General features: G+C 39.7%; 1 protein-coding gene across 1 annotated transcript in view; it reads left to right on the top strand.

Annotated features, from left to right (window-relative positions):
* The first annotated feature begins 724 nt into the window (after nucleotides 1-724).
* ITGB1 (integrin subunit beta 1) overlaps nucleotides 725-27,916 on the top strand; it is a 47,166-nt gene continuing 19,974 nt past the window's right edge. Inside the window, exons 1-6 of the mRNA XM_047065197.1 lie at nucleotides 725-1,022; nucleotides 18,847-18,913; nucleotides 21,844-21,929; nucleotides 24,698-24,920; nucleotides 26,652-26,822; nucleotides 27,329-27,567. Of these exons, the coding sequence (XP_046921153.1) occupies nucleotides 744-1,022; nucleotides 18,847-18,913; nucleotides 21,844-21,929; nucleotides 24,698-24,920; nucleotides 26,652-26,822; nucleotides 27,329-27,567 (1,065 nt within the window). The 5' untranslated portion in view covers nucleotides 725-743. The remainder of the gene's footprint in view (nucleotides 1,023-18,846; nucleotides 18,914-21,843; nucleotides 21,930-24,697; nucleotides 24,921-26,651; nucleotides 26,823-27,328; nucleotides 27,568-27,916) is intronic.

Below are 27,916 nucleotides of genomic sequence, written 5' to 3'. Positions count from 1 at the left end.
ATGTTCCTCCTCCAGCCCTCCTCTCCACCTACTAAAAAAAAGGGAAGAGAAACAGACACTGTATTCTTATGGATGGAACTTTCCCTCCTTATTCCTGTTCCCCATAAACGGACCTCCAGATTAATCTAACAAAAGCAGATCCCCAACTTACCAGTTTTTTTTTTTTCTAAAACCTTCCTAAAATTCATCTTTCTTGGCATCGAACTCCTTCCCGTCTTCACCTTCTCAAAGACCCAAGTCAAGCAAACTATCACTCCAGAAAACAGTATTGGTTTTAGTTAACTGCATTCCAAAAGTTAAACGTTTTTGGCCCCACGAAGCCTTGTAGGGTGGGTGACCGTCTCGATTTGCCTGAGGCTGAAGGGGATGCCGAGACAATCCAGGGCAAAAGGGACCCTTGGGTGTGTCCTGGGGGAAGCAGAACCTAAGGCCGAAAAGGAGTCCAGCCGCAGGTTCCCTGCGGCCCATCCAGCCCTCCCTCTTGGTAAGGTATTACGGCTTGCCGGGGCCGCGCAGAGCTTTGGTGCAACGCCAACGCCTCCGTCCCCAGGCATAAAAGGAAACTGAGGCACAGCGAAGGCCCGGCCGAGTCCTCCGCCCCGCCCCGCCCCCCGCGGCTCCCCCAGGCCCGCTCCCTCCCCGCTCTGCCAGCTCCTTTGTCCTGGGCCGCGGTCTTCCTGCCTCCTCCACCGCCTCCGCCGCCGCCTCCTCGCCTCGGGCGCGGCTGACGCGGCGGGGTAGGAATGCGTTTCCGGAGGGAGAGGACGGAGGCAGCGGCTTGGAGGAGCAGGATCAGCCGCGCAGAGAAGGAGGTGCCGCGGGGGTCGTTTCCTGCCAGGGGGCGGCTCTGGGCCGCCGAGTCTCCTCCTCCCGCCCCCAGGAGGAGGAGGAGTCGCAGCCGCCGCCGCCCGCCGCGCCCGAGACCCGGGAGGCCGCGCCAGCCCTCGGGAGAGACCCAGCGGGAGCCGCGGAGCAGCAGGCCCGAGCCGACCGCGCCGGGGCCTGGACGCCGCGCGGAGAAGGTAGGCGCCTTGGGGGGTGGGGCGGGCGGCGGCCTCCGGGCTCCCGAGCGCGGCCGGACCTCGGGCGGTCCGCCGCGCGCCGGGCCCTGCGTGTGGGACGTTGGGGCCGAGTGGGCCGTGGAGGCCGGGGCGGGGGTGCGAGCGGAATCCTGCCCGGGGCCGGAGAGGAAGTCTGGGCCGGCGGCCGCGCTCCCGGCTCCTCCCGGGGCCCTTCCTCCCTTCCCCCGGCCCGGGCGCCCCCAGGGCGCTGAGTCGACCCAGCGGCGCAGCGAGTGGGAGGGTCGTCGGCCTGGGCGCTGTCACGTCGGGGCTGGAGTCCGCGGAGGACCGGGGCCCGCGACCGGCCCCTCGGACACAAGCCATTCGTAGCAACCCTTGTCTGATTCGTGGCCCGGACCCCGTTGAACGAACTGACCCCACGCGGTGCCCGGGTTTCCGTCCGCCGCCTTGGGCGCGTGCAGGTGAGACGGCGAATGGGGGCAAGCCTCCCAGCGACTCGACGCTTTAGGACTTTGAACAGTCCTTGACGGTTTCCCTTTGTCTGGATTTCAGCGTTCGGTTTAGTAATTCGCTTCCAACTTCAGAAGTTGGGCCGTGGCCTTCAGGGCCTGTGGCCCGGGATGAATTGCCGGGTGGGCCCAAACAAAGTTGGCATCGTGGAGCCGCTAGGAGAAGAAGGCGCAGTGTTGGCATATATTTTTTTCCACTTCGTGTTTATGAAGGCCGCACTTGAGTGTGTCGGCTCCCTCTGCAGTGAGAGTCCTGGGCCCGGGCTCCCTGCCGCTCCGCAAGTTTGAGTGCCCGACCTGCCTCTGGTGCCTGTCTTACTACGTGTCAGTTCCTTTGCTTCCTAACGAGTTGTAGTTTTAAGAATATCAATATTTTATGCCCAAGTAGTTTTTATTTCACCAAACTTGTGCTTTTGAGTCAAAACCTAGCACCAGTAAATTACCCTCTTTAAGCTCTTCCCATCTGTAAATGGGATACAAGAATACCTACACTATAATAAAAGTAACTATTATTATAATAACGACAGTGTCAGCCATGCTTACCTGTAAGCACTTTAAGTCTATTTTCTCATTTTATCCTGGAACCGATGCAGTGAGGTAGGTGCCATTTTCACCCCCATTTTACAAATGAAGAAACTGAGGCACAGGGAGCATAAGTAATTTGCCTGTGATCATTCAGCTGGCAAGTGGAGAACTCAAGGGGTCTAGCTCCAGAGCCCATGTTTGAGCCACAGGTAACTTTCCATAACTACAATATAGTTGTGAAAATCAAATGGAAAACAATTTAGAGTGGATAATAAATACAACTCCTTTTCATCTCTTCTTGGTGTATTAAAAATGTATTTTTTTTTTAAATCTGGGGATGTAATTAATAACATAATTAGCAAGGTTTCTTGGGGTCACATTCCACATAGATACTCATGTGGGTAGAATTACTGGGTTGTTATTTTTTGTTGTTTTGATGGTACAAAAATAACAATGCAAAATGAATTTTGATTAGGTGTTTTTCTTAAACTACACACAGCCTTTAGGTTATATTAATAGACCGCTTTTAGAAATGATTAAGAAATTTTAGTTGAAGTTTACCTCTTCTGCATTTGTGGAGAGCTAGGCTCAGAGGGGGTAGGACCCACTTAAGCGTTCCACTGCAGTGTTCATATTTTTAAATACTTTGAATTCATTGATCAGTATTAAATGAGTGACTTAAGATAATGAAGTGGTACATAGAAAACAGAGGAAACAAGTCAGTATTTTGGGGACAGGTCTTTGAGGAAAAAGCCATTTACTTATCCTCTAAAATTTGTTGTAAAATGGAAGATGTTATTAGAATGCTGGTTAAGAAGACAGGGGATGTGGTTAATACTTCTGCAAATGGAAAGCAAATCAACTCCAAATTAAGGCATCTGTGTTGACTTCACAGATCTAAAATTTTTAAGTTTTTGTAATGTTGACTCTTTTTAAAAAGAATGCTAAATTCTATATTTTTATCATTTTGTAAGACCCTCAACATTCTGTACATGAAAAAGTATAGAATCAACAATACTGAAAATTGCTAGATATAGTAATTTTAACAATCAGGTGCCTTTTTTCTTAATTTTTTGGTCAGTATAATTAAAATCTAGCTCAAATTTCCATCACTAAATGGATATATAGTTCTCTATATTGTTACCCATAAATTCCTAATACCAGGAGCTTCTCTGGGGACATCTTGTCACTTTGTAATAGAATTAATCAGTTTAATGTGATAATTTTAATGGGATGCTTGCCACATAATAGCTTTATTGTTTGACTTCTTGCCAGATAAATTGTGGCTTACAACATTGGTGGGGGGGGGTGGGTAGGGTAGTGTAATTTTCTACCTCCAGAAAATATTTTCTCGTTGATATTCTGTTAGTGCACTGGTTTGCTCTTAACTATACTGCTAGAATGATAAGATGAAACATCTTCTACTTGGTGAAAGTTGCAGAACTTTTGAATTCGAGATTTTCAGTTTCTGAATGTGTAACAAGTTGAATTTATCTGAGGATTTATACAGGCCCTTGTTAAATTTTAGGTTTCCCCACTCTGTGTGGAAAGTTAGGATGTGTCAGGTTGTGGGTAGAATCCTACAAGATTCTATTGTGCAAATATGTAAATATCTCTTGTTGTATTAGCAGGTCTATTCTAACTTTGGTTATGTAGTGTGGGATTTTGTCCTTTTTTGTTGTAGTGGGGTGGATGGATTGACAGGGATAAGAGTAAGGGAGAGAGTATTATTCTTCAGGATCGTGAATGGTAGCAGTATCTATAGATGTAGAAAGCTGAAAAAATATTTCAGTATGTACTTGGGTTAAGGGAGGTACAGTGCATAAAGCCCAGAACATGAGCAGCCTTAGCGTATTTCAGTGGGTAGGTGAAAAAAATGTGGTATCTCTCCTCCAGGAGCCATGTGCAAAAGGAGCCAAATTATACTTTGTCAATTTCTTGTCTTTTTAAAGATGGATATTATAAGACTTACAGAATTGTTTTATTTATAGAATAATATTGAGTGGGTGTTTAGAAGTCAGCTACCTTTAAACTTTTTGGTTTGTGGCCTTTAGTAAGGTTAACCATATTTAGCAGTATGCTAAAGCATTTGTATATCATCTTGAAATATGTATGTGTGAATAAAAAGAAAGGGCTTCAAATGCCTACTGCATACCTATATAAACACATACACACATGGATATATATATATATCTTACTTATTGGACTAGTCTCATGTAGTCTCCAAAGTGCAGTTTCCTAGACTCCGGGAATGTATAAAATAACTTACTGGAGCATGGGAAGAACATATTAGATTTAATATATATATATATATATATATATATATATATATGTATATATATATACATATATATATTTTTTTATTTAAAGTTTAAAATTTTTATCATGACTTACAGTCTTAACTGTACTGCTGTAGAAGTACATGAATTTTAATATATAAAAAATATGTACATATTTTAGGCATATGTTTGTTCAAAAATCTTTTCAGTAATAAAAGTGAGTGATGGAAAAGCTTTGGAGATCATTGGCATAGGGAATGATTTGGATGGGGTACAAGCGCTACTGTATTCAGGAGGGGGAATTGAGATTTGGTTTTCAAGGTAAGAGACAAGCGCTACTGTATTCAGGAGGGGGAATTGAGATTTGGTTTTCAAGGTAAGAAAGGTGAAAGAAACCCAAAGTGACACGGGTTTTTGGGTAGGTGGTGTCATTTGCCAAGATAGGCAGTATGATCACAAGGGGGTGGTACAGGTTGACTGGAGGGAGAGGAAATGATGAATTATAATGCCGAGTGTTTTTATCAGTGACTATGGGACGTTGGTAGAGATGTCTAAGAGCGTAGTTGAACACACAGATTGGGAGCTCAAAATAAGAAGTCTGGCTGGGGGCTTCAGATTCTGGAATTCTTAGTCTACAAGGGCTAGTTGAAGCGATGGCCTGCAGATGAGACTACCAAAGGAGAGTGTGTAGAGTGAAAAGGGGCTGGACAGAAAGCCTGGGAACACTTACAAACTGTCCAGGGCTGGGTGGAGGAAAAGGAATCCAGGAAAGCATTTCCTGTCCTGTTTCTTCTCTTAATTCCTAATTCTTTTTGTGTGACAGTTTAGTGAGTGACTTGAGAATTCACAAGTTTTTCCTGTGGTTGACATTTTTGAGGTAAAGACAAAATGACTTAGTAGTCATTTTAGACTCATATTGGAAGAGCAGTTTGATGTAATAAAGGCTTTGTAATTGAGAGGTGGGAAACTTGGGTTTCGGTACAAGCTCTGCCACTGAATCCCTCTGTGACCTTTGTTGGAATACTTCACCTTCACCTTCCAGGGCTTTGGTTTCTACAGCTGCACCATATAGAAGTGGTCAGTATGTTTCCATCATTCTGTCATTCTGTGAGTCACCCAAGCAGTGTGGAGGGCAGCTCTCCTCCCGTGAGCAGCCATTTTCTTGTATCATAACCAGAGAGGACAGGTACTGTACCAAATCATTGCTTTAAGAAAACCTGTCAGTGTTGACCGGCCAAATCTATGACTGTTAGTTCTTTGTGGGATGTAACTCTGTAGTATGTTACATTTTAATCTGTGTATGGAGAGCCAGTTACCTGGAAAATGCTGTGCTGAGTGGAGGTGGAACAAGCAGTTGACGTGGACTTTGCTGTTGAGTGTATTGTCTAGTTAGGACAAGTTGTGTTTATTCTAGGGAAACATAACAAATACCAAAGAATACTTTACTCATTGTACTGTACCAGATAATTTTCTGTAATAGATTTTGGGAAAAGATCAGCATTGGCTTAAGTGGTTTTGGAAGGCTTTATAAAGGAGCTTGGAATGGTATGAGCACAGAAATGGGTGACAGATGGGTGACATATTCCAAGGACACTGCAGGTATAAGGCAGAATTCAGTTTAATTTAGCAAAGTGTGTGTGTGTGTGTGTGTGTGTGTGTGTGTGTGTGTGTGTGTGTATCTGTTGAAGGCCTGGATTTTGTCCTCCAACTTTTGTCTGGTGTGGTTCACAGACGTGAGTATAGTTATAATAGACATTTGAATTAAAACAACATGATATTGAGCATCACTGAAGGTTTGTTATTTGCTGTGCTAGAAACTTAAATAAAGAATCAGAAAAGGAGTAGTTCTGCTTATTGTGGTGTGAAGAGATGAAGAGCCAATGAAGGCCAAAAAAAAAAAAATAGCATTTTATTTTGTTGTGGGGAATATAGTTTCAGTGGATGAGGAAAGTATTTACATGAAAAACTTACTGGGAATGTACCATTTGAAGTAGAGAAGTCACATTTGAGTGTATAAATGTTTATTGAATGTGAGTAACTTACGCTTTTGTACTGTTTGTGAAATTCAGAATAATAATTAGCTCTCCAATATCTTACAGTTAATGTACGATTTTTCTTTTTTTTAGAGAGAGAGAGTGAGCATAAGCGGGAGAGGGGCAGAGAGAGAGAGAGAGAGAGAGAGAGAGAATCTTAAGCAGGCTCCATGCCCAGCATGGAGCCCAGTGCATGGCTTGATCTCATGACCATGAGATTGTGACCTGAGCTGAAATCTGGAGTCGGTCAGGTAACCGGCTGAGCCACCCAGGCACCACTGTATGACTTATTTCATATTATGATTTCAGTGCTTCCTAAAAGGGGTCATGGTAGGTCATATTTGATTGTTGGAGAAGGAGGTTGTAGTTTGAAAAAGTGCATTCAGCATTATATTAGGAAAAACAACAACAAAAAACACAATAGGAATGGATTTGTACTTGCTAAAGAAGCATGGATTTAAAAAGATTGAAAACCGTTTATTAAGTAGTCACTCAGGTTCTTATGTTTAGATGCCTATGACTAGTGAATGTGTTGGAGAGCAAGAAGAAAATTCAGAAATTAAGTAAAATGTAATCTACAGATAATCGTAATGATGTGTGTTGCTAAAAGCTTTCACATTGATCATTGTATTTAGATATTATTCCCACCTAGTGCTGAGTACAATGGGAAATTGATTTCTCCCTTTGTATAGTTTGTTTTAAAACATGTGTTATATATTTAAAATATATGTAGTGCAGTTCTTGTTCCACTCCACTACAGGGCAGAGATGAGCTATGGCAAAAGATATGGTCAAAATTTATTAGAGTTTTGATCAAGAAAGAATTTTAGAGTGATCTACCTAAAAGTAGGTAAAATTACACAATTTGGGAACATAATTTACAATTCCCCTTAATGAAAATAATGTGGAACAACTGTTACTTTCAGTGTTTATTGATGCTATTATAACAGGATGGTTAACATTTCACTTTTTGCTAGCTGCGTTCACAATTATCTTTGTAAACTTGCCCCATAGTTAAATTCTCAAACAAAACTCTTACTAACTTACTCCTTTCTCCTCCCAGGGAAGGGCCAAATCTATAGCCACAGGGAGTGTAGAGAAGGAACAGCTTACTAGGCTGATTTGAAAAATACCTTTTTTTTTTTTTTTTAACATTTTATGTATTTTTGAGACAGGGAGAGACAGAGCATGAACAGGGGAGGGTCAGAGAGAGGGAGACACAGAATCCGAAACAGGCTCCAGGCTCTGAGCTGTCAGCACAGAGCCCGACGCGGGGCTCGAACTCCTGGACTGTGAGATCATGACCTGAGCCGAAGTGGGCTGCTTAACCGACTGAGCCACCCAGGTGCCCCAGGTTTGAAAAATATCAATTGCTAGGTAATGTTTTCTCTTTTGAGTGCAAGGAGGATCTTGGAACAATTCATTTCAGGCAACTTTCCATGCTCATTTTGGATCAGCCTTTAATAATACGGCTTAACAGTTTTGTTAAAGTGTTTAGTTTCCTGCTTGTGTTTAAGTTTGTCCTTCTTGGGGCGCCTGGGTGGCGCAGTCGGTTAAGCGTCCGACTTCAGCCAGGTCACGATCTCGCGGTCCGGGAGTTCGAGCCCCGCGTCAGGCTATGGGCTGATGGCTCAGAGCCTGGAGCCTGTTTCCGATTCTGTGTCTCCCTCTCTCTCTGCCCCTCCCCCGTTCATGCTCTGTCTCTTTCTGTCCCAAAAATAAATAAACGTTGAAAAAAAAATTAAAAAAAAAAAAAAGTTTGTCCTTCTTCAGTCTTCGAGTTTATTACATGCCCCCTCAGCAGTTTTTTTTAGTTTAATGCTTGATTGTTTTTTGTTTGCTTGTTTTGTCTTTACCAGGTTAACAGTTTATTATAAAAGGATATAACTCATAAACAGCCAGGTGGAAGAGATGCGTAGGGCAAGGAATAGGGAAGGGGCAGGGAGCTTCTTCCATGCCCTCTCCCTAAATCTCCACAGCTTACCAACCCGAAAGCTCTGAATTCTTTTTTTTTTTTTTTCTTCATTCTCACATAGGCTCTCCTTTTGGAAGGGTGGTGGTAGTCTACCAGTTACCTGTTTCCTAGATCACTATTGGCTCTATCATAATGTGTCTGATTGGCTTGAATTATTTTGAATTCGGTGTGGTTTTTCTCGTCCGTGCTTTGCCTGCCATGTTGATTCTGTTGCTCATATTTAAGAGTTCTATAGGGATTTCAACTTAAATTTCCTCCCTGAGTTCTCTATGCTTTTCCTCTAGTTTTGTTCTTAACTGTTTTTGACTGATTGCTAGAAGACCTATTTGAGATTTTCTAAGTCTCTTCAAGAACATAATGAATTCATCTAGATTTTCTCCTGGAAGATTCTTCACTTCCTTTAACTTTTCTTCTGTAGAAGTTTTTCCTGAATAAGTTCCATGCCCTTACCTGCCCCCCCCCCCCGCCAGCTGATTTATCTTTGAGGCTCTTTATGTGCCAACATGCAGTATATCCATTCTTTATCTTTCCTGTGCACTTGTGGACTGGGTGGTAGGTGATGGTGATCCATCTTCCATATTCATGTTGCCTTGGAGAAGGTGGGTAGAGTACTTACTAGTGATGAATTTTGCTTCAGTCTATTCAGTTATTGTCATTTTCTTAAAGCATCTAGTCCCGTCATGAGCCGTTCTCAGGTTTCAAATCATTTTGTGAGCCTGTAGCTTTGGAGCAGACTAACCTTTGTTGTTGGAGCTCATTATCTTCAGGTTGATGCCACCTTTGGGTAAGAAGGGGTCAGTGCTCATAAAAAGCACTCTTTTATTCTGGGCGGGAGTAGTGAATTATAGAAAGGTTTCTAGTTGAGACTACTGTTCTATTTCTCCGCATTAGGCAGAAAAAGACTTCTAGTGAGGTATTAGTTGCATCTTCACATTGGAGTTTTTAGCCTTTTCTCTTTCCTATTTTCTCTCTCTTTCTTTTTTTCTTTTTTATCCTTTCTGCTAAGTTTTTGTTGATCATTAATTTTGGCTTATTGTTTGGGTCATAAACACTTTCATAGTCACCAGCACATACATCTTCCTGCCAGACAAAGGGAAGTAAAATGTTGACTTTCAATGTTCTTCTTGTAGGGGAAAGATGCTCTTGCCTCGGAGGAATGCGTCCTCCCTCTCACCCTGAAATTTGATGGAATAGAGATCAGTAGCATTTCTGAGCACCTTCCTTGTGGAATTCCCCATCTGTCTGCTCTCTGTGGGGAGAAGTGGGAAGAGCTGTATGTGAATTCTCTGAGGCTTGCAGTTTGGCTCTGTGTTGTTTTTATGGTCTACATTGATATTTAATACTATTCTTTTAGAATATTTTAGATTTTAGAAAAATCTAGATTTAGATTTTAGAAAAATATTTATTTTTTCCCTTTTAAAAAGCAGATACAGAAAATAATGATGGTGGGAGAGACTTGATGAATACAACTTTCTTATGTTTTTAGGAGAGATTTATGATATACCTTAATGTAGGTATCCTCATCTTTTCTACCATTAAGGGGAAAAGATTTTAAAATGTTATGACATAGGGGCGCCTAGGTGACTTAGTTTGTTGAGCGTCCTACTCTTGATTTTGGCTCAGGTTATAATCTCACCGATCTCATGGTTTGTGGGACCGATCCCTGTGTCGAGGCCCATGTTGGGTTCTGTGCTGACAGCAGAGCCTGCTTGGGACTCACCCTCTGCCTCTCCCTGGCTCACATGTGTGCTTTCTCTCTTTCAATACATAAACAAAAAGGACATAAAAAAGGAAGTAAATTCTATTGTCTGAAAGAGCATTTGAAAAGTGAAAACCCTTAACTTTTTTTTAAGTTTTATTTATTTATTTTGAGAGAGTGCATATGTAGGGGAGGGGCAGAGAGAGAGAGAGAGGGAGAGAATCCCAGCAGACTGTGCATTCAGTGTGGAGCTTGAAGTGAGGCTCGAACTCCCCAACTGTGAGATTAACCAACTGAGCCACCCAAGCACCCCACCCTTAACTTTTCTTATTAGAAACCTACTTATATTGAAAGCTTGAGCTTTTGAATCAGACCTAGATTCATATTCCAGCTGTGTCTAGCTTTATCTGGTATAGTAGATATGTAATAAATACTTGCTGATTTGAATTTAATTGGTTGTATTGAATAAAAATGTACCCTTTGCAAATATTTTATAGGAAGAAATCTTTTGTGGATGACTTCTTTTTGTACTAGTTGGCTTTGGGCACCTTATTTTAAAACTTGAAATAACTGTAACTCACCATATTTTTAAAAGTAATTTTTCTGTAAAATGTAATTGTTTAATTTCTATAAATTTAGTACATAAAAAGTTACTGAAGATGTTATATGTAAATATAAATGCCAAATGAGTTATTTGTGACAATGTTAAAAACATTAAGTATATATTTAGAAGTTTGAATAGAACATAAAATCACACTTAATTTGGTGGATAAAAGTGAGTTTAGAGTGGAGATTAAAATAATTATGTGCAGTTTTTGACAATGTATGCAGTTCAGGCTATTAACCACGAAAATGTATTGTTTGGGGGAGATGTTTAAGATGATTTATTGTTTAAGGAATGAATTATGACCCCTTAGATAAACTTGAATATGGTAAAAAAAATAATACTAGGGTAAAATGTCTCCACAGAAATAAGATGCAAAACCTGTGGGTACACTCATGAAATTTGACAATTAAAATAACTTGTTAGCCTCCATTCAGTTTGAAGCACTGAGAAATAAACTCACAGAACATTATAAATCCTTTCCATTTCTATGCTTTGAGTCAGTTCTCACACTCGACAGATATTCTTTTTTTTTTTTTTTCAATAATGACTTGAGTAGACCTTCAAAAACTTAGTTTCACGAAGCACAAATCCAATCTCACAGCTTGTGATTCAGACAGTCTGATCTCCATTATACCTGTGTGACTCTGGAGAAGTTATTTAACCTCTCTGTGGTTTGGTTTCCTCATCTGTAAAGCAAAGATAATATCATTGCCAACCACAGAGTCACTTGGGAGAGATAGCTGTTATTATTTTTTATCATTATTATTATTATAATCATTTGAAGGTGAATTAAAAGTGAGATAACTTTGCTACAAATTACCCTAAATCATCAAAACTCAGTGTATTGTGTTATTCTTGTCTGTGCCTGCTGTGTACCTACTCTGGCCCTGTAAATGAACAAATCTTCCTTTTGTGGAACTACAAACAGGACTACAAACAGTCCATGAATGAAATCCCACTGGTGTAGAGCGTTCAGATTCATGTTTCTACTGGTAAGATGTCTTTTCAGGGAAGTTTCCTTCTTTCAGCCTCTCCTAGGTTTGCTTCTCCTTGACAGAAGCCTCAAGTCTTCTATTTGTATTAGGTATGTTCTCTCCTACCCTGATCTTGTGTAAGGTAATCTGTGATACTGATGTTCATAAATAACCTGTATTTTGCCTAATGTAATATAAAACATCGAGATTTTGCTGCTTTTATTATTTTACATATAAATTGTTAGGAATCCAAGTGTTAGAACGTGTATTTAGTAGAATAATCCTTAGATGTGGAACCTAAAATAAGTCATCTAGTTATATTTAATTAATATGATAATTAGTATCTAATATTAAAGCTTCTGATTAAACCTTATTGTTAAACAGCATAGAAAGGTTTTGGTAAGTCTCTGGATATAATAATGAACATTTATCTTTTCTTGGCAGCCGTGTTATTTCTAACCCTTATCCTTTCTTCCAAATCTTGTTTCCCCCCTAATGTGGATCAGTCAAAATTTTTCTGGTTATAATTACGAATGAAAAAAAGCAAAATCTTCAAACATAGTTCAGAAATTTGGAGCTAGGCATTCTGTCCATTCTCTTAACTCTGTGCTAGCCTGTTATTGAAGTGCTGGGCATAACACACTCCTTGCCCTCCTTAAGCTTAACTGGTTTGGGTTTTGTTTTTGGTTTTTGGGTACCTCAATATTTTCAGTTACCTTTACCTTTAGTTTCTTTATTAAATATGAAGATACTGCACTTCATACAAAGAACGCCAAGCACTGACTTCCAGGAGATGGCTATTTATAAGACAGGTTAGCTTCACACAGCTAGTAGATGGATAAGAGCTACATGTATCTTAAATACTAAATTACAGTGTTTTTTTTTTTTTTTCAATTTATTTATTTATTTTGAGAGAGAGTGCACGTGTGTGCCAGTGGGGGAGAAAGGGAATTCCAAGCAGGCTGTGTGCTCTCAGTGCAGAGCCCTATTCGGGGCTCGATTGCACAAACCTCAAGATCATGACCTGAGCCAAGCTCAAGACTCATGCTTAACTCACTGAGCCACGTAGGCACCCCTTCAATACTAAATTTTTTTTTTTTAATTTTTTTTTTCAACGTTTATTTATTTTTGGGACAGAGAGAGACAGAGCATGAACGGGGGAGGGGCAGAGAGAGAGGGAGACACAGAATCGGAAACAGGCTCCAGGCTCTGAGCCATCAGCCCAGAGCCCGACACAGGGCTCGAACTCCCGGACCGCGAGATCGTGACCTGGGTGAAGTCGGACGCTTAACCGACTGCACCACCCAGGCACCCCTCAATACTAAATTTTTAAAACAGATTGTTTATATTTGATTTAGTACATGTATGTGTGTCTGACTTAAAACCCTCCACAGTTCTTGCATCATCAGGGTCTTCAAGAGTTCATGCAGATAAAACTCACACTCTTTTCTAGCTGTTCTCTTGAGTCTTTCAACTCCAGTGGCCTTTGAGCACTGAATTAGAGACCCCTTCTGTCCTCACCTCCTCCTGGCCTCTTCTCTGATTGCAGCCAGTGCTGCTGGGAACAGTTCATTTTATGACTCACTTTTGGCTGACTGCAGCATGCCTCAGGTTCCTCTTGGGACCTCCCTTGTCCGTCTGTGGGGTGAGAAGCTGGTGCAGCCTTCTGGGCAGATGCACTGTAGTTCTTGGAAGTGTGGGGGAATTAATACTCCTTGGGGCAAACTTTTACCTGTGGGGACTAGAATTAATTAATGTACTTCTCCACATTGACCCTCTTCTGGACACAGTTTCTGTATGCTTCTCAAAACTTCTCAGCCAGATCAAGCCCCCAGGCACCCCCATGGTAAATAAGTCTCCTGAATTGGCTGTCTCGGTTCACTCTTTTTAGTATCTGTGTCTTTCCCTGGGGTCACCTCGGTAATAATAATCGCCTGCACTCCTGTTTTTGTCTCGACCTCTACTTTCAGAAGGAACTCTGGCCAAAACAATTGCCCAAAGCTGTAGCATCACTTAGACCTTTTTACCTAAGACTGCCTGTCTCTGAAATGATAAACCTGTCCTTATTTTCTAGCTCTCTTCCCTCCCCTGTTTACATGAGCCCCTTTTCTCTCACCTACCTGTTGTGCTCTTTGTTGTTAACTCTTTGTCAGCAATGCCAAGGCCTCCTCAGTGCCTGCACTTGTTCTGTAAACCAATGGATTAATGCAGTGATTTCGAAGTGAAGTCTGAGAACCCAAGGGAAGTAGTCTCAGTGATTTGAGCTGTAAGAATTTGTAAAACAATGTTGTGCTTTTGTGCTAATAATTGTAACAATATGCAACCAACATCTGGATTATCTGGTTGACTACCTTGTAACAGAGTACTTATTATTTTAGTGCCTAGTTTGTATTTGCATATGTAAATGTTGGTTCATAATGTGTGAGAGCCAGGACTACGAAGCATTTTATATCTAGCTTTAAGTTGGCTGTATATACTTAAATGAATTGAAAATTGGTATCACTAGGGTGTCTACAGTAACTATTTTCTATTTAGAGAGGATCTGCACATTAATTGTGAGAACTCTTCTGGGCTTCTGAGTAATGTCAGAGAAAAATGTCATACAATTTAATATAGTTCTGCAAAACTTTTTGAGCATTGACTTTGTGCCAGGTGCTTCTAGGTACTAAAGCTGAATAAGACACACCAGGCCTCTGTCTTCTTGGAGCCCGGAGCCCATCAGGAAAGATGGGTGTGAGCAGGTAGTTTCGAGTGTTGCAGATGGGCCTTTGTAAGCCCTCAGCTCTGTGATGCTGCTATTCGCATTCCTAGTGTCCTCCAGCCTTCAGCCCCACCTACTCCTGCCCTGCCCCTCCTGCAGAAGGGACCTAGGCTGCCCTGCTCTGCACTGACTGAAAGAAGCCCCTCTCCTTGGGCTCCTACACTCACCCGCACTCTGGATGCTCGCCCTCTCTGTGCCTTGGAGGCTCACCCTCTCCACACCATCAGTTACCCTCTCCTGTGTCTTCACCTCTCCAGCTCGCCTCTTTTCTGGAGTGTTCTTTCCTTCACAGTCTCCTCTGTTTCCTAGTTTCGGTTGTGCCTCTATGCCATCCACTGTTGGGTAATCATCTCTGACCCTGACCTACCTCCTGAGATGAGGATCTGTGTCTTAACTTCCCCGTAGGTGTCGTCCTCCTTTGCTTCCCCTCAGGCTTCTCACCTTTTGCAGATCTGTAGCTAAGACATTATTTGCTCCTCTAACTTCATTCTCCTTCTGCCTTCTTTGTTCAAAATGGTGATTCTTTTCTTTCTCACACTTCCTTTTCTAAGCAACTGTCAGGCCCCACTGGGCTACGTCCTAATCTCACGTTTGTCTTCTTGTTCATCACTACCGTGTGAGTTCATTTAGGCCCAGCCTCAGCAGTGAGAGCGGTGCCCATTTGTAGCTCTTGTCTTGACCCTCCTCCCCTCCCTCACTGATTTTCTGCCATGAGTGTGTTGTGTGTGTGTGTGTGTGTGTGTGTGTGTGTGTGAGTGTGTGTGTGTGGCATGTGCTGTTCCATCCTGTGGTGTCTCCCTGCTGTGTATCGGGGAGTATCTCAACTGGGCATGGCTGGCTGGCTGCAACCTAATTCCCCCTGCCTTGCTGTCCTCGGTTTCCCTTTTTCCCATCTCATAACTTAAGTTTCAGAAATGCATAAGTATGTTAAGATTCTTTTTGGCCTTTATGATTTTTTAAGATTTTAACATAATTTGTACTTCAGAAAATTACAGGGATAAAAATATTCCTTCCCACAGACTAGATTTAGCTTACAAATAACATATAGATACATGTTTTCTAGTCTTTCTTCTGTAAAGCTAGAGCGAGACAATCCCAGTTGGGTGGTGAGGGTTGGGGAGTCACCCAAACATGTATGTTTAGAAATAAGATTGGAAAGAAGTTATCTAATTCTTCTCGGGACTCCATGACTTTGCACGTACTAACCTCTTGCCTGGAACACTTCTCTCCATTTGCCTGCCTGGTTCCCGTATGTCTGCATTTCTAGTGTTGCCAAACTCATGAAGCCACTGAACGTGGCTAGGCAGATTTTGGTGTCCTCAGCGCACTTTGTCCTTATTTTCATTACAGAAACCATCACATCATATTGTCTTGGAATGGAAAATTCCTGAGACAGCAAATTTTGTATCTCCATATATGGCACAAAACCGGACATAGTTGGCAGAGGAGGAACTTCCAGAGCAGTGGGGGAGAAACCAGGAGAGCCCGAGGACTAGAGTGCATTAAGAAAGAATGGCGATGTGTATTAAGTGCTTTGTGTGAATTCTGTGGGTGGCAAACTGACGTATCTTGCAGAATACGTGTTATAGGCAGTCAAGACATTTTTGAGTGAATGAATGAATGAATGAATGAATGCAGACAGTAAGATAAGGCCTGGAGGGTTCTCTTTTGCAAGAGCAGTTTCACATGCATGGTAGGAAATGGACACCAGTTACAGCTGGTTGAGGAGGGAGTAGGGGATTACAGAATGGAGAACAGTGTAGATAACTATTTCTAGGCCTTTGATTTCAAACAGGAGACAAAAGATAGGATCAGGATAATGCCTGGAGGCATCTCTCCCTGTTGGCCCCTCATACTGAACTGTTCTGCATGTAATGCCTTTGGTAGGAAACTCCTTTGCTTGGGAATCAGTGGAGCACAAGCCTCACCTACTGAGCTTGTGGTTTTAGGCCCTGGTGGGCATCCAGGTAAATCTGAAGTGGATACTTACAAGACCACACTTGGAGACGTGCTTCCTGAGGAGGTTCTGAAATGCTGCAGGAAGCTCTTGGGGTGTCCTTCTTCTCCCCACCCATGCAGGAGTATCTAGTACCTTCAAGAGCTGGATTGACGGGGAGGCTGCTGAATCTTCTGTGCCATTTCCTCCGCATGTCCTGCTCTCTGTGGCGCACTTTCTTCCTGGCCACTTCTAACCCGGTCTCTTCTCAGCCTTGTCCTCACTGTTCTTTACTCTTCATTGCTGCCTTCTTCTGTCTCCAGTGGCTTCTCTGTTTCCTTGAGGGAAAGACTGGCCTTTTACAGGCGTAACCAGCCAAGGACAGTGCCTCTCTGTGTCTTGTGAGTGTGCTGACCAGTCACAGGAGAGTTGACAAGTGTCCTTGAAACTGTTCTCAGCTCCTGTCCTGTTCTCTCAGCTGCTCTTCAACACTAAAGTCTTGTTCTGCCTTCTGGGTCTGGAGCTCTTCCAGAAGGCTGATCTCTGGCTTGTCAAGGTTTGCAGAAGGAAAAGGACAGGGTGGTTAAAGTAATATTTTAAAGGTACATAGCATAAGGTTGCGAGGCTGACTAATAATAGAATGTTTCTGTGACCTAGTAACTTTAGCTTAGTGGTAACCCTCTGAATTGTGTAATATTTTAAAAGGTTTTTCAAAGCAGTCTAGTGGTCATGAAGTAGCCTGAGGAATATCCTGAGGAAACACATATCAGCCCATATATGGAACAAATATTTGTTCTGTTCACTTTGTGTAGAAACTGCCCAGATGGTCCATTCATCACAGTCTTAATGTTCCAGGCCCTTTTTGTCATAACTTTGGAATTGATAACATTATGCAAATTGCTTAGAATTTTAGTCTATGTGGATTTATGGCACATAAACCTGTTGGATAGGCCATAGAAGGCAAACTGTAGGCATGGCCTGTTTCCATGACACTCTGCCTCTGTCGGTTTTTCGGATGCAGTTACAAGTGATATGTGAGCAAAACTATAAGCTCGTGGCACAGCAGAACTTTCTGGTCTGAGCACAGTGTAGAGTATGTAGCTACGCAAGTTATTCTTACTGCTCTTCTCTGGGAAGCCAACAGAGAAAGCTTAAACAGCATTTAACAGCAGAAGAGGCACAGGAATCCTGGGGTGCTCTGAGCACAATTTTGAAGCACTCTCCCAGAGCAGTGGGAATAGCATCCTAGAATAGAAGCTTTTGAAGCTAGAGGTTTGTTTGTTTGTTTGTTTGTTTGTTTGTTTTTTAAGAAATGTTTTTCCTACTAAAGGAAATTTACCAAGACAGAAGAAAATCCAACACAGTTACGCAGCCATAATTGTTTTTATGAAGAAAGTGAAAAGAAGAAAACACTATGACAGTTTTAAGACAAAGAAACCTATTATTTTTATATTATGTGTATGTACTTTATGTTTGTACACTGTAATTTTTACATACATGTCATCTGAATATGTACTTTACATTCAAAATCATTTTAAAAACATTTTTGGTCTATACTGTATTTGGTTTTTGTATTCTTGTGGGAGAGGCAGATATTCATGCATAATTGGCTCCTGGTCCAAGAACAGTAAACAGTTAAAGGATAGGGTTAGTGACCTGTGGCGAGACCCATCTTTGACCAGCTCTGCTAAAGTGTAGATTAATATTATGAAAATGGAAAATAGTCCTATACCTAATGGGTGCAGGTTGGGATAATTCTGAATAATATACAGGATAATAATTTATCTTTGGAGATTCTGGGAGACATTTAAGCCTCTGTCAGGTCTTCTTAAGCTACCCTCCCAAACTTTTTCTTTTTAGGTCTCATTTGTAGATCTAGAAATTACAGGGAATTGAATGGAATATTTCACTAATCCCATGCATAGAAGTTGATTTTATTTAAAAAGATAACTAATTCTAGGAGATCAGACTCAAAAATTAAGTCAGGCGTTCCTTGTATAGGATGTTGGTCTTAGCCTGAGGAGAAATGGAAATTATTGAAAAGTTGTAATCAAGGGGGTGAACCGTGAGGATTTCGACAGGTTCACTCAAAATTCAGTATTGAGGTAACGGAGGCATCTGGATGTGGCTGGCTGTGTGGCCCCCATAGGAGCCACCGAAGGTAATAGGCATAGAGAGAGATTCTTTGGAACAAAGACTGTTAATAGCTTTTATGGTGTTAGCGAATACTTGGCACTTTTTTGAGCACTGTTAATTAGATGTTAAAATATATTTGATAGGGAGAAAGGCAAGAATGGATTCAGGGATCTGGCACGGAAACTATTGTAGAGTAAGTGAAAGATGAGGTAACTGGGAAGGGGAGGTGGTGGGAAAAAGGATATAAAGAAGGATGGCAGAAGAAATGGTCTGAGAGGTATTATGTTTATGAAATCAACAGAAGATAAGGTGACTGGGAATGTTTTGTGTTTAACGTGTTATCTTTTTTGTTATTTTCTTAATATTTAGCCATGTACATTTTGTATTTCAGATGAATTTACAACTGATTTTCTGGATTGGACTGATCAGTTCAATTTGCTGTGTGTTTGGCCAAGCAGGTAAAAAAAAAAAAAAAAAAAAAGTTTTCTGGTTATCTTTTCGTTTCAGTGTCTTGTATTACTTCTTGATCAGTTAGATTCCATCATGCTGCTCCTTCTGAAAGCCCTGCAGTGCCCCATCTCACTCAGGGTGACAGGCAGTGTTCTCACAGGGGCCTGCAAGGCCCTTCGGCACCCGGCTCCTCTCGCTGCTACCACCCAGAATAGAGATAAGGCCAGTTGGCTAAGGAAATGCCGAAGCGACAGGAATACAGTACGCTGCAGAAAGGTCTTTTAAGATTGTAACAGAGGTTTAAGTGAGCAGAGAGAAAGCAAAGGTGTGTAATGTATTAGAAAATAAAGTAAATGTGTAGGATGATGGATTATGAACAAGCCATTACTATCACAACTGATGTTCTAGAAGATGTTCTCCCTCTTTGATCATAAAATCTTGGCAAAATGTTGGCATTATCTAGAAGATGAATAAAAAGTAAAGCTGAAAATGTATTTAATCCTCTTACAAACCATGGTGCACCCACCTCTGGAATAATGGATGTGTAGTTCCCTCCTCCAAATCTCAAAACATACATTACATGTGACATTTATTTGATCTCAGGACAGGAAGGAGTTACTACATGGAAAAATGAAGGAAGAAACTTTAAAGGAAATTAATGATAATGTTGATTTACTTAAAACCAACAACAACATAAAATCTCAAAGTGTGTAGATGTCAGAACACCATCATCTTCTCAACAAGATGAGAAACTCAATAAAGGTTTAATTTCATTAGCATGTATAGAGACCTAATAAAAACAGATGAATGCCATAGAGGAATCATTTGCAAACAAAATTTACAAAACAAATGGTCAGTAAAATATGGTAAGAATGAAACCTTAAATAAGTGACAAGTGAATTGATACTCTAATTTATATGGATTAAATGAGTAAAAGATTTTTTATATTAAAAAAGTACTTGGAGGCGCCTGGGTGGTTCAGTCGGTTGAGCAGCCGACTTAGGTTCAAGTCATGATCTTTTGGTTCATGAGTTCGAGTCTCTCATCAGGCTCTTTGATGACAGCTTGGAGCCTGGAGCCTGCTTCAGATTCTGTGTCTCCTTCTCTCTCTGCTCCTCCCTGCTCCTGCACACTCTTTCTCTCTGTCTCTGAAAAACATAAGTAAACATTAAAAACAATTTTTTAAAAAAGTACTTGGTGCTTGCTGAAGGTTTGGTGAACATGGTATTTTGTATACTGTTTTTGGGATTATAAATTAGAATATTACTTTTGGATAGAAGTTAGTGTATATTAAGAATATTAGGGGCGCCTGCATGGCTCAGTTGGTTGAGTGGCTGACTTCGGCTCAGGTCATGATCTCGCGGTCCGTGAGTTTGAGCCCTACGTCGGGCTCTGTGCTGACAGCTCAGAGACTGGAGCCTGTTTCAGATTCTGTGTCTCCCTCTCTCTGACCCTCCCCGTTCATGCTCTCTCTCTGTCTCAAAATAAATAAACGTTAAAAAAAAAAATTAAAAAAAAAAAGAATATTAAAAACATTAATAGTTTTCCACTCAATGTTTCTATTGTTTTTCATCTGTGATAAGGAAATCATTAGAGTTTTACATTGTGAGAATGGTCACCACAGTGGGTACATATATGTGCATATATGTTTATATTTGTGTTTGGAGAGTTTGTGTGTGCACGTGAGCAAGTGTGTGAATGATGCACTTATGCAATTGAAAAAAATCTAAATTTGTCCAACATTAAATAGGGTACATTAATATAGTGTAATATATAACCATTAAAAGGCATATTTTTGAAGATTTTTTTTTTTTAAAGTTTATTTTGAGAGAGAACGTGAGTACCTGAGCAGAGAGAGAGAGGAGAGAGAGAGAATCCCAAGCAGGCCCCATGCTGTCAGTGCACAGCCCATCATAGGGCTCAATCTTATGAACTATGAGATCATGACCTGAGCCAAAATCAACAGTTGGACACTTAACCAACTGAGCCACCCAGGCTTCCAGTTCCAAAGAACTGGAAATGAAACAAGATAAAGTATAAAAAGTAGTATGCAAAATATATATTCTCTATATAAATAATGTCTCTATGTGTGGTTCCTTGCTATTTTTTTTTTTTAAATCTGTCTTTATAGAAAAAAGACTGGAAAGAAATATACAAAAGTGTTAACAGTAGTTATCTCTTAGGGAGTGGATTATGGGTGATTTTTTTGTTTTTTATACTTTTATACATTTTCCAAATTTTCTATTACGGGTATATGTTAGGTTTATAATTAGAGAATACACATTGGAGACAGACCATGTTAGTGCTTACCACATGAAAGGCATGCTGATCCTTAGGTAGGTTCAAAGAAATGTGAGACATACTTTGGACATAGAGCTTGAAAAATCATGAGATTGTGGACTGGATGAATTGGGCTTTTCAAGTATTTATATACTAAAAATAAAAGGAAAGCAGTTGCAGATGCTTCTGGAGGTATGGATATGGTAGTATGAGTTAATTGAAAATAAATAATATTTTACCCAGTTGTAAGAAAACTGACAATTATGACCATCAAACAATAGATCCTGAAATTATGCCTTTGAGGAAAAGAATAAGCGTATAGATTACTGGTACGTAGTCTGCTCTAGAAGACAAGAAAAAGATCACTATTTTTTCATGGCTCTCTATGCCAAGGTAATCTGAAATCACCAGTCTTTGGAGTACATCTGGATCAGTTCAGTAACTATTATGTAACATAACATAACATAACATAATGTAACGTAACATGATGTAATATGATATGATATAATATAATATATAGTACTATAATATGTAACAATATATGACATATTTTGTTATTCATATTTAACGTTTATATATGTTGCATTTTAATCATTTTTCATTATTTTCTCTCTTGAGACTTCAAGTAAAGTTGTCTGTTCTTTGTTTCTCCTGACAGATGAAAATAGATGTTTAAAAGCAAATGCCAAATCCTGTGGAGAATGTATACAAGCAGGGCCAAATTGTGGATGGTGTGTAAATTCAGTAAGTAAGATTGCTCAAGGCATTTACTCTCTAGTCATTTACTGTTGCCCAATTTTGTACCCTTATGAAATGTTAGATATGATTTTCACTTAAATCAGTGTTTATCGAATAAGTATCAATTCTGTGTCTAACACTATGTGATGGTCTGGAGGTGTGCTATTTAAACACAGTAGCCACTAGGCACGTGTAGCTATTGAGCACTTTAAATATGCTCCAAGATGTTCCAAATTGAGAATTACTGTAAGCCCCAGATACATCCCAAAGTTTGAAGACTTAATGATTAAAAAAATCATTAATAATGTTGAAATGATAATATTTTGTATATATTGTTAAAATTAGTTTCCTGTTTCTTTTTATTTTTTCTTTTTGTGTGGCTACTAGATAATTTTAAAGTACGTTGGTAGCTCGCCTTTGTGGCATGCATTATATTTCTGTTGAATAGCCTCCCATAAATCCCTAGCCATTTAATTTGACTGTTGTAGATTTTTCTCTTTTTTTGACAGGAGAGGTAGAAATTAACCTTCCTAATTATATTTGAATTAAAACTAAAATAGAATTGATTTGCATCCTAATAAAAGCCCATTGAGATTAGGGTTTAAATTTTATTCAGTGGTACATTGCTTACTTGATACCTTTCACAAAGCTTACTAATGTTAAATGAAAAAGTAAATGTATGAATGAATGAATCAAAACAGAATAAAGGGAAGTCATTTTGAGGATTTATAATTTATTCACAGGGTAAATAATATCAGAAGGTCAAAGGTTAATTGCTTGATTTTAGTCAGACATTTGACCCCACACATTTCAACTGCCTGTTTGTAGCTGTACGTAACTGGTCAAATATCAGATATTTTGTATGGTTTAACCATATGAAAGGGAAAATCAGAGGTTTTTGTTTCGTTATTTCAAAGTTTTCCTAGTGACACTTTCTGTTCTCATAAAAATGGTATTCTGGAATTCAGTTGGAGACGGTGGAAGAAATAGGGAGTGCTCTGAGTTTTGTCTCAGGTAAGGCTTACTTGCCAAACTGTTCTTAAGCCTTTGATATTTGTGGCATAATTCTTAAATTATTAAAGGGTATTTCAGAATGTGTTTAGTGAAACTTTGAGTGTTACAGTCTTAAGTTTTCCACGCTAGGCTCCTGTGCTTTGGTAGTATTTTAGGTTTGATAATACAAGAAAGTAGTTCAGCTTTGAATTATCTGACCTTTGGTATTCCCTTCCAGGTGTTTTTCTAGTTACATAAATGCTCTTTATGTAACTGATCAAAAAAAGTAACTGATCAAAACCATTGTATATTCTTTGTATTTAAATATCCTCATTACACAGCGCTGTGAAATTTGTAGATAGTAAACAAATACCATATGAAATTGAAGATAAAGTGACCCAAAATAAAAGGCATTTCCTCATTTTCCCAGTGTCAAAATTAAAAAACAAAAAAAACAAACAACTCTGGCCTAGTACAATTATATACAATTTTTAGGGATATATGTGAAATACTCAAATGTCTATTATAATAATTGATTGTTATAGGTACACATTTTGAAGTGACACATACCCACCCACACACTAAGGTCATTGTTTTTCTCCTCTCTCAGATTTCATGAAAAACTTCCATTCAGAGATTTTACGTGCATCTTAACAGCAGTGTTTTTGCTTTCACTGAGATACTTCTTCAGTCATCTGATAAGATTTTTTTTTTCTATCTGATAATATTTTTATTTCCATCTAATTTGTTTGAGGTATAACACATTTTGAGGTCATATCACTACTGGAAATTTTACCCCAAGCCACAAGTACCATTTATATACCATTCAGACCTTTTTTATTTTTATTCTTTTAAAATGCACTCTGTGGAAATATATTCATGACCTTGTCAGGTAATCAAATTTTACTGCGATTATTGTTTTGTATTGTCACATAATCACCACTGTGATTATTGTTTTTAAAAATAAATTTTAAAAGGCTTATTTAAAATACTAGCCAATACTTGAAATTTTTTCAAACCTCTAGGAATACTTACTAATTCTGTGTTAAGTTTCTTGGTCTCATTTTTAAAAATTGTATCATTAATTGAGACATCTTCAGGCTAATGAGAGACTTATATAAGATTTTTCTAAGGGAAATTTTGGGAAAAAAATACTTGTCCAGTATTTGGGTATATACATTATTGTGGCCATTAAGCATTCTGAATAAGTGATTTCACTGAAGAAATTCCTTTGATTAAATACTTGTAATTTGAAAGTGGAACAGTTCAAATGTACATTTAGGTCAGTCCTAAATATTACCAAAGTAATAAATTATTAATAATATATTAACAAAGGTATTACTTTTCTAGAGAATGAGTTTGTTTGTTTTTAAACAAGAGCATATGATTTGGGTGAAGAGGGTATTTTGTTTAAAAACCAAAAATGAGGGGCGCCTGGGTGGCTCAGTCGGTTGAGCATCCGACTTCAGCTCAGGTCACGATCTCACGGTCTGTGAGTTCGAGCCCCGCGTCGGGCTCTGGGCTGTTGGCTCAGAGCCTGGAGCCTGCTTCCGATTCTGTGTCTCCCTCTCTCTCTGCCCCTCCCCCGTTCATGCTCTGTCTCTCTCTGTCTCAAAAATAAATAAACGTTAAAAAAAAAAAAAAAAAAAAAACAAAAATGAAGTGTGTTAGTTGTGTCACTTGATTTTTGCATTTAAATATTGCATGTTTGCAATTATGATTAAACAGAATGTTTGGCTATTATACTTACTATTTATACCTATATTTTGTATGTCACTTAGACATTTTTACAAGAAGGAATGCCTACGTCTGCGCGATGTGATGATTTAGAAGCTTTGAAAAAGAAAGGTTGCCATCCAGATGACATAGAAAATCCCAGAGGCTCCAAAGATGTAAAGAAAAATAAAAATGTAACGAACCGTAGCAAAGGAACGGCAGAGAAGCTCCAGCCGGAAGATATTACTCAAATCCAGCCTCAGCAGTTGGTTTTGCAGTTGCGATCAGGTACAGAAATCTAATTGCATGAATACCTTTATTTCAACAGGAGCTTTTTGACAACTTTATATTTTCCATCAAGGGGTTTTCACATATGGACTGGTACTCACATAGAAATGTGGAATGTGTCAAACTTTAGAAATTTGTAGCAGACATAGCAATCTGCAAGTCACATATACTTGGGATAATAAAGGTTGCCTCATGTTCAAAGCAAATTCTGTTAAAGAGTCAGAAAGTATTATATTTAATGGGTTTTAAAAATAAAAGTATCCATCCTGAGGTATAATTACTTAATATACAGACAACATTCTAACCTGTGTCTTTCCTTGTATTTGTTTAATGTTGTGAAAATAGTAAGTTTTTAAGAGAATCTGCAGCAGTCCTGCATCTGAAAAAGAAAGAAGAAAACAAGCCTTCTTCCTCCACTTCCCAGTTTCCGTCCCTTTTCTCTCAACAGAATGGTGCACGCTTGTGGTCTCCATGACTTCCCCTCTTGAGCACTTTTCAGTCTGCTTCTCTACCTGTTTTGGCAAAGCTCTACCATCACTTTGAACCACCAAACCTAGTGGATCCCTGTCAGGGCCTTTTTTCTTCTTTTAACCTTTCTGTACCGTTCCTTGAAACTTCTTGAAATGCTCTCCTCTTGGCTTCAGCAGTAGCACTCCTAGTTTTTATCTCTTAACATTACTTTCCAGTCTCCTTTTTGTGTCTTTTTTCTCTCTTCCTCTTTGTAGTGCAGTTAATTGTTGCTTTTCCCTCGTAACTTTAAAGCCATTTGTGTGCTGTAACACAGCCTTTCTCCGAAGCCCCAAACACATTTACTCAGCTGCCTACTAGAAATCTGTATAGAGAACATCCACAAGTTAACAAACAATGAGTTTTCACCCAAACCTTCTCTTTCTTCTGTGTTTTCTAAATGCATTTTACCTTCTGCCTCTTTTATCCCTCGCCTCTTCTTCTTCCTCATGGTTTCAGTTCAGATCTTCATGTCTTCCTCAAGGATTTTTGCAGTAGTTTCTTAACAAGCCTCTTTGTCTCTACAGTTCATTTTTAAAACTTTTTTTTTTTGCCAGGTTTTCTGAAGTAAAAATCAGACGATGTTTACTTAACATATAAACAGAGTACAGAATGTCTTACAACTTCACCCTCTAGAAGTCAGGTATACTCTCTAATGTGCCCTGCCTTACCCACCCCAGTCTAATTTATGCAGTTTCATCTATCTCTTGTCCTTGGTCATAGTTATACATCTACTGTTTGTCTGTCTTGCCCATGGGAGTATTGTCTTTTTCATCTTGAATGCCCAGTGCTTAGCATGGTAAGTATTTGTTGAATGAAATGGAGTATACACTCATTTAGTTAACCAGTGAAATTCCCAGGTTTTTGTAAAGATTATGGCAGTGGGGTGTCTGGGTGGCTCAGTCGGTTGAGCTTCCGACTTCGGCTCAGGTCATGATCTCATGACTCGTGAGTTCGAGCCCTGCGTTGGGTTCTGTGCTGACAGCTCGGAGCCTGGAGCCTGCTTCGGATTCTGTGTCTCCCTCTCTCTCTGCCCCTCCCCTGCTCATGCTCTGTCTCTCTCTCTCTCAAAAATAAAATAAACATTCAAAAAAATTTTTTTAAAAGATTATGGCAGTAATACATTTCATTTTATAGTGTTTATTTTTTGAATCCAATTTGGTTTTTCTCATTTGCTTTTGATTGCTGGAAACTAACTTCGTTTTCTAATCTCTGTTTAATTAGGGGAGCCGCAGACATTTACATTAAAATTCAAGAGAGCTGAAGACTATCCTATCGATCTCTACTACCTTATGGACCTCTCCTACTCTATGAAAGATGATTTGGAGAATGTCAAAAGTCTTGGAACGGATCTGATGAATGAAATGAGAAGGATTACTTCAGATTTCCGGATTGGTAGGGATATCAAGAAAACTCATAATTTTCATTTGTCTAAGTCTTGGCAGTTTTGTTCTTCATCACATACTTATGAAATAAACAGGCCAGTTTTTAGCCTTTTCTTTCTGAGAGGAAACCTATTCCTGTCACATATCTAGTAATCTTTGTCCCTTCTTGTTCCTCTGTTACTTTATGCTACCATGTTACTTAACACACATCATACCACCATAGATAATGAAACAGGGACTTATTCCATTCATGTGTTGTATTATAAACATGTTGAGTACTCAAATTCTAATTCGTTACTAATTAATGACTACACCTGTCAGTACAGCCTAATCTCATTTTACACCTGGATTTTTTGTGTTAGAATGATCTCCTTTCCAAACTTTATTATTAAAACCTTATTTCTCATTAAAGAAAAGGGTTGACTTCTGTGTGGTAACATACTTTATTCTTTTTAATGCAAGTTCATGTCTGTCCAGCCATCTATCCTTCTCTCTACATGCATTTTTCCTTTACAGGATTTGGCTCATTTGTGGAGAAGACCGTGATGCCTTACATTAGTACAACACCAGCCAAGCTCAGGAACCCTTGCACAAGTGAACAAAACTGCACCAGCCCATTTAGCTACAAAAATGTGCTCAGTCTTACTGATAAAGGGGAAGTATTTAATGAACTTGTTGGTAAACAGCGCATATCTGGAAATTTGGATTCTCCAGAAGGTGGCTTTGATGCAATCATGCAAGTTGCAGTTTGCGGAGTAAGTGCATTCATTTCCTGCAAAGGGCTATTGTATGAATTTTAGGTGTGATTTTACTCTCAGTACAGAAACATTACCTACTTACCAAATCATCCTTCATTATCCCAGAGAAGTACAGAATTGGATCCCTTAAATTCCCTCCAGCTACACAAGTGTTTTGTAAAAGCATATTTAATCATTACGTCCTTATTTCAACCAGGCAATTACTTCTTTTATACGGGATTTTAAAAGCCAGAATGCTCACCATTTGAAACAGTGGGGCAGTTTAGCTATGCTTGGCTAGCATTCTAGGTGTTTAGAAGAGCCACAGGTGTCCTGACTTTCTGGCTTGTGCCAGAGATGGAATTGA

Source organism: Lynx rufus, unplaced genomic scaffold (genome assembly GCF_022079265.1).
Source record: "Lynx rufus isolate CCGP_SWC_20201006 ecotype Redwood Valley unplaced genomic scaffold, mLynRuf1.p SCAF_7, whole genome shotgun sequence".
In the NCBI taxonomy this organism is placed as follows: domain Eukaryota; kingdom Metazoa; phylum Chordata; class Mammalia; order Carnivora; family Felidae; genus Lynx; species Lynx rufus.
Note: the sequence above shows the minus strand (reverse complement) of the source record. Positions and strands in the feature narration are given on the sequence as shown.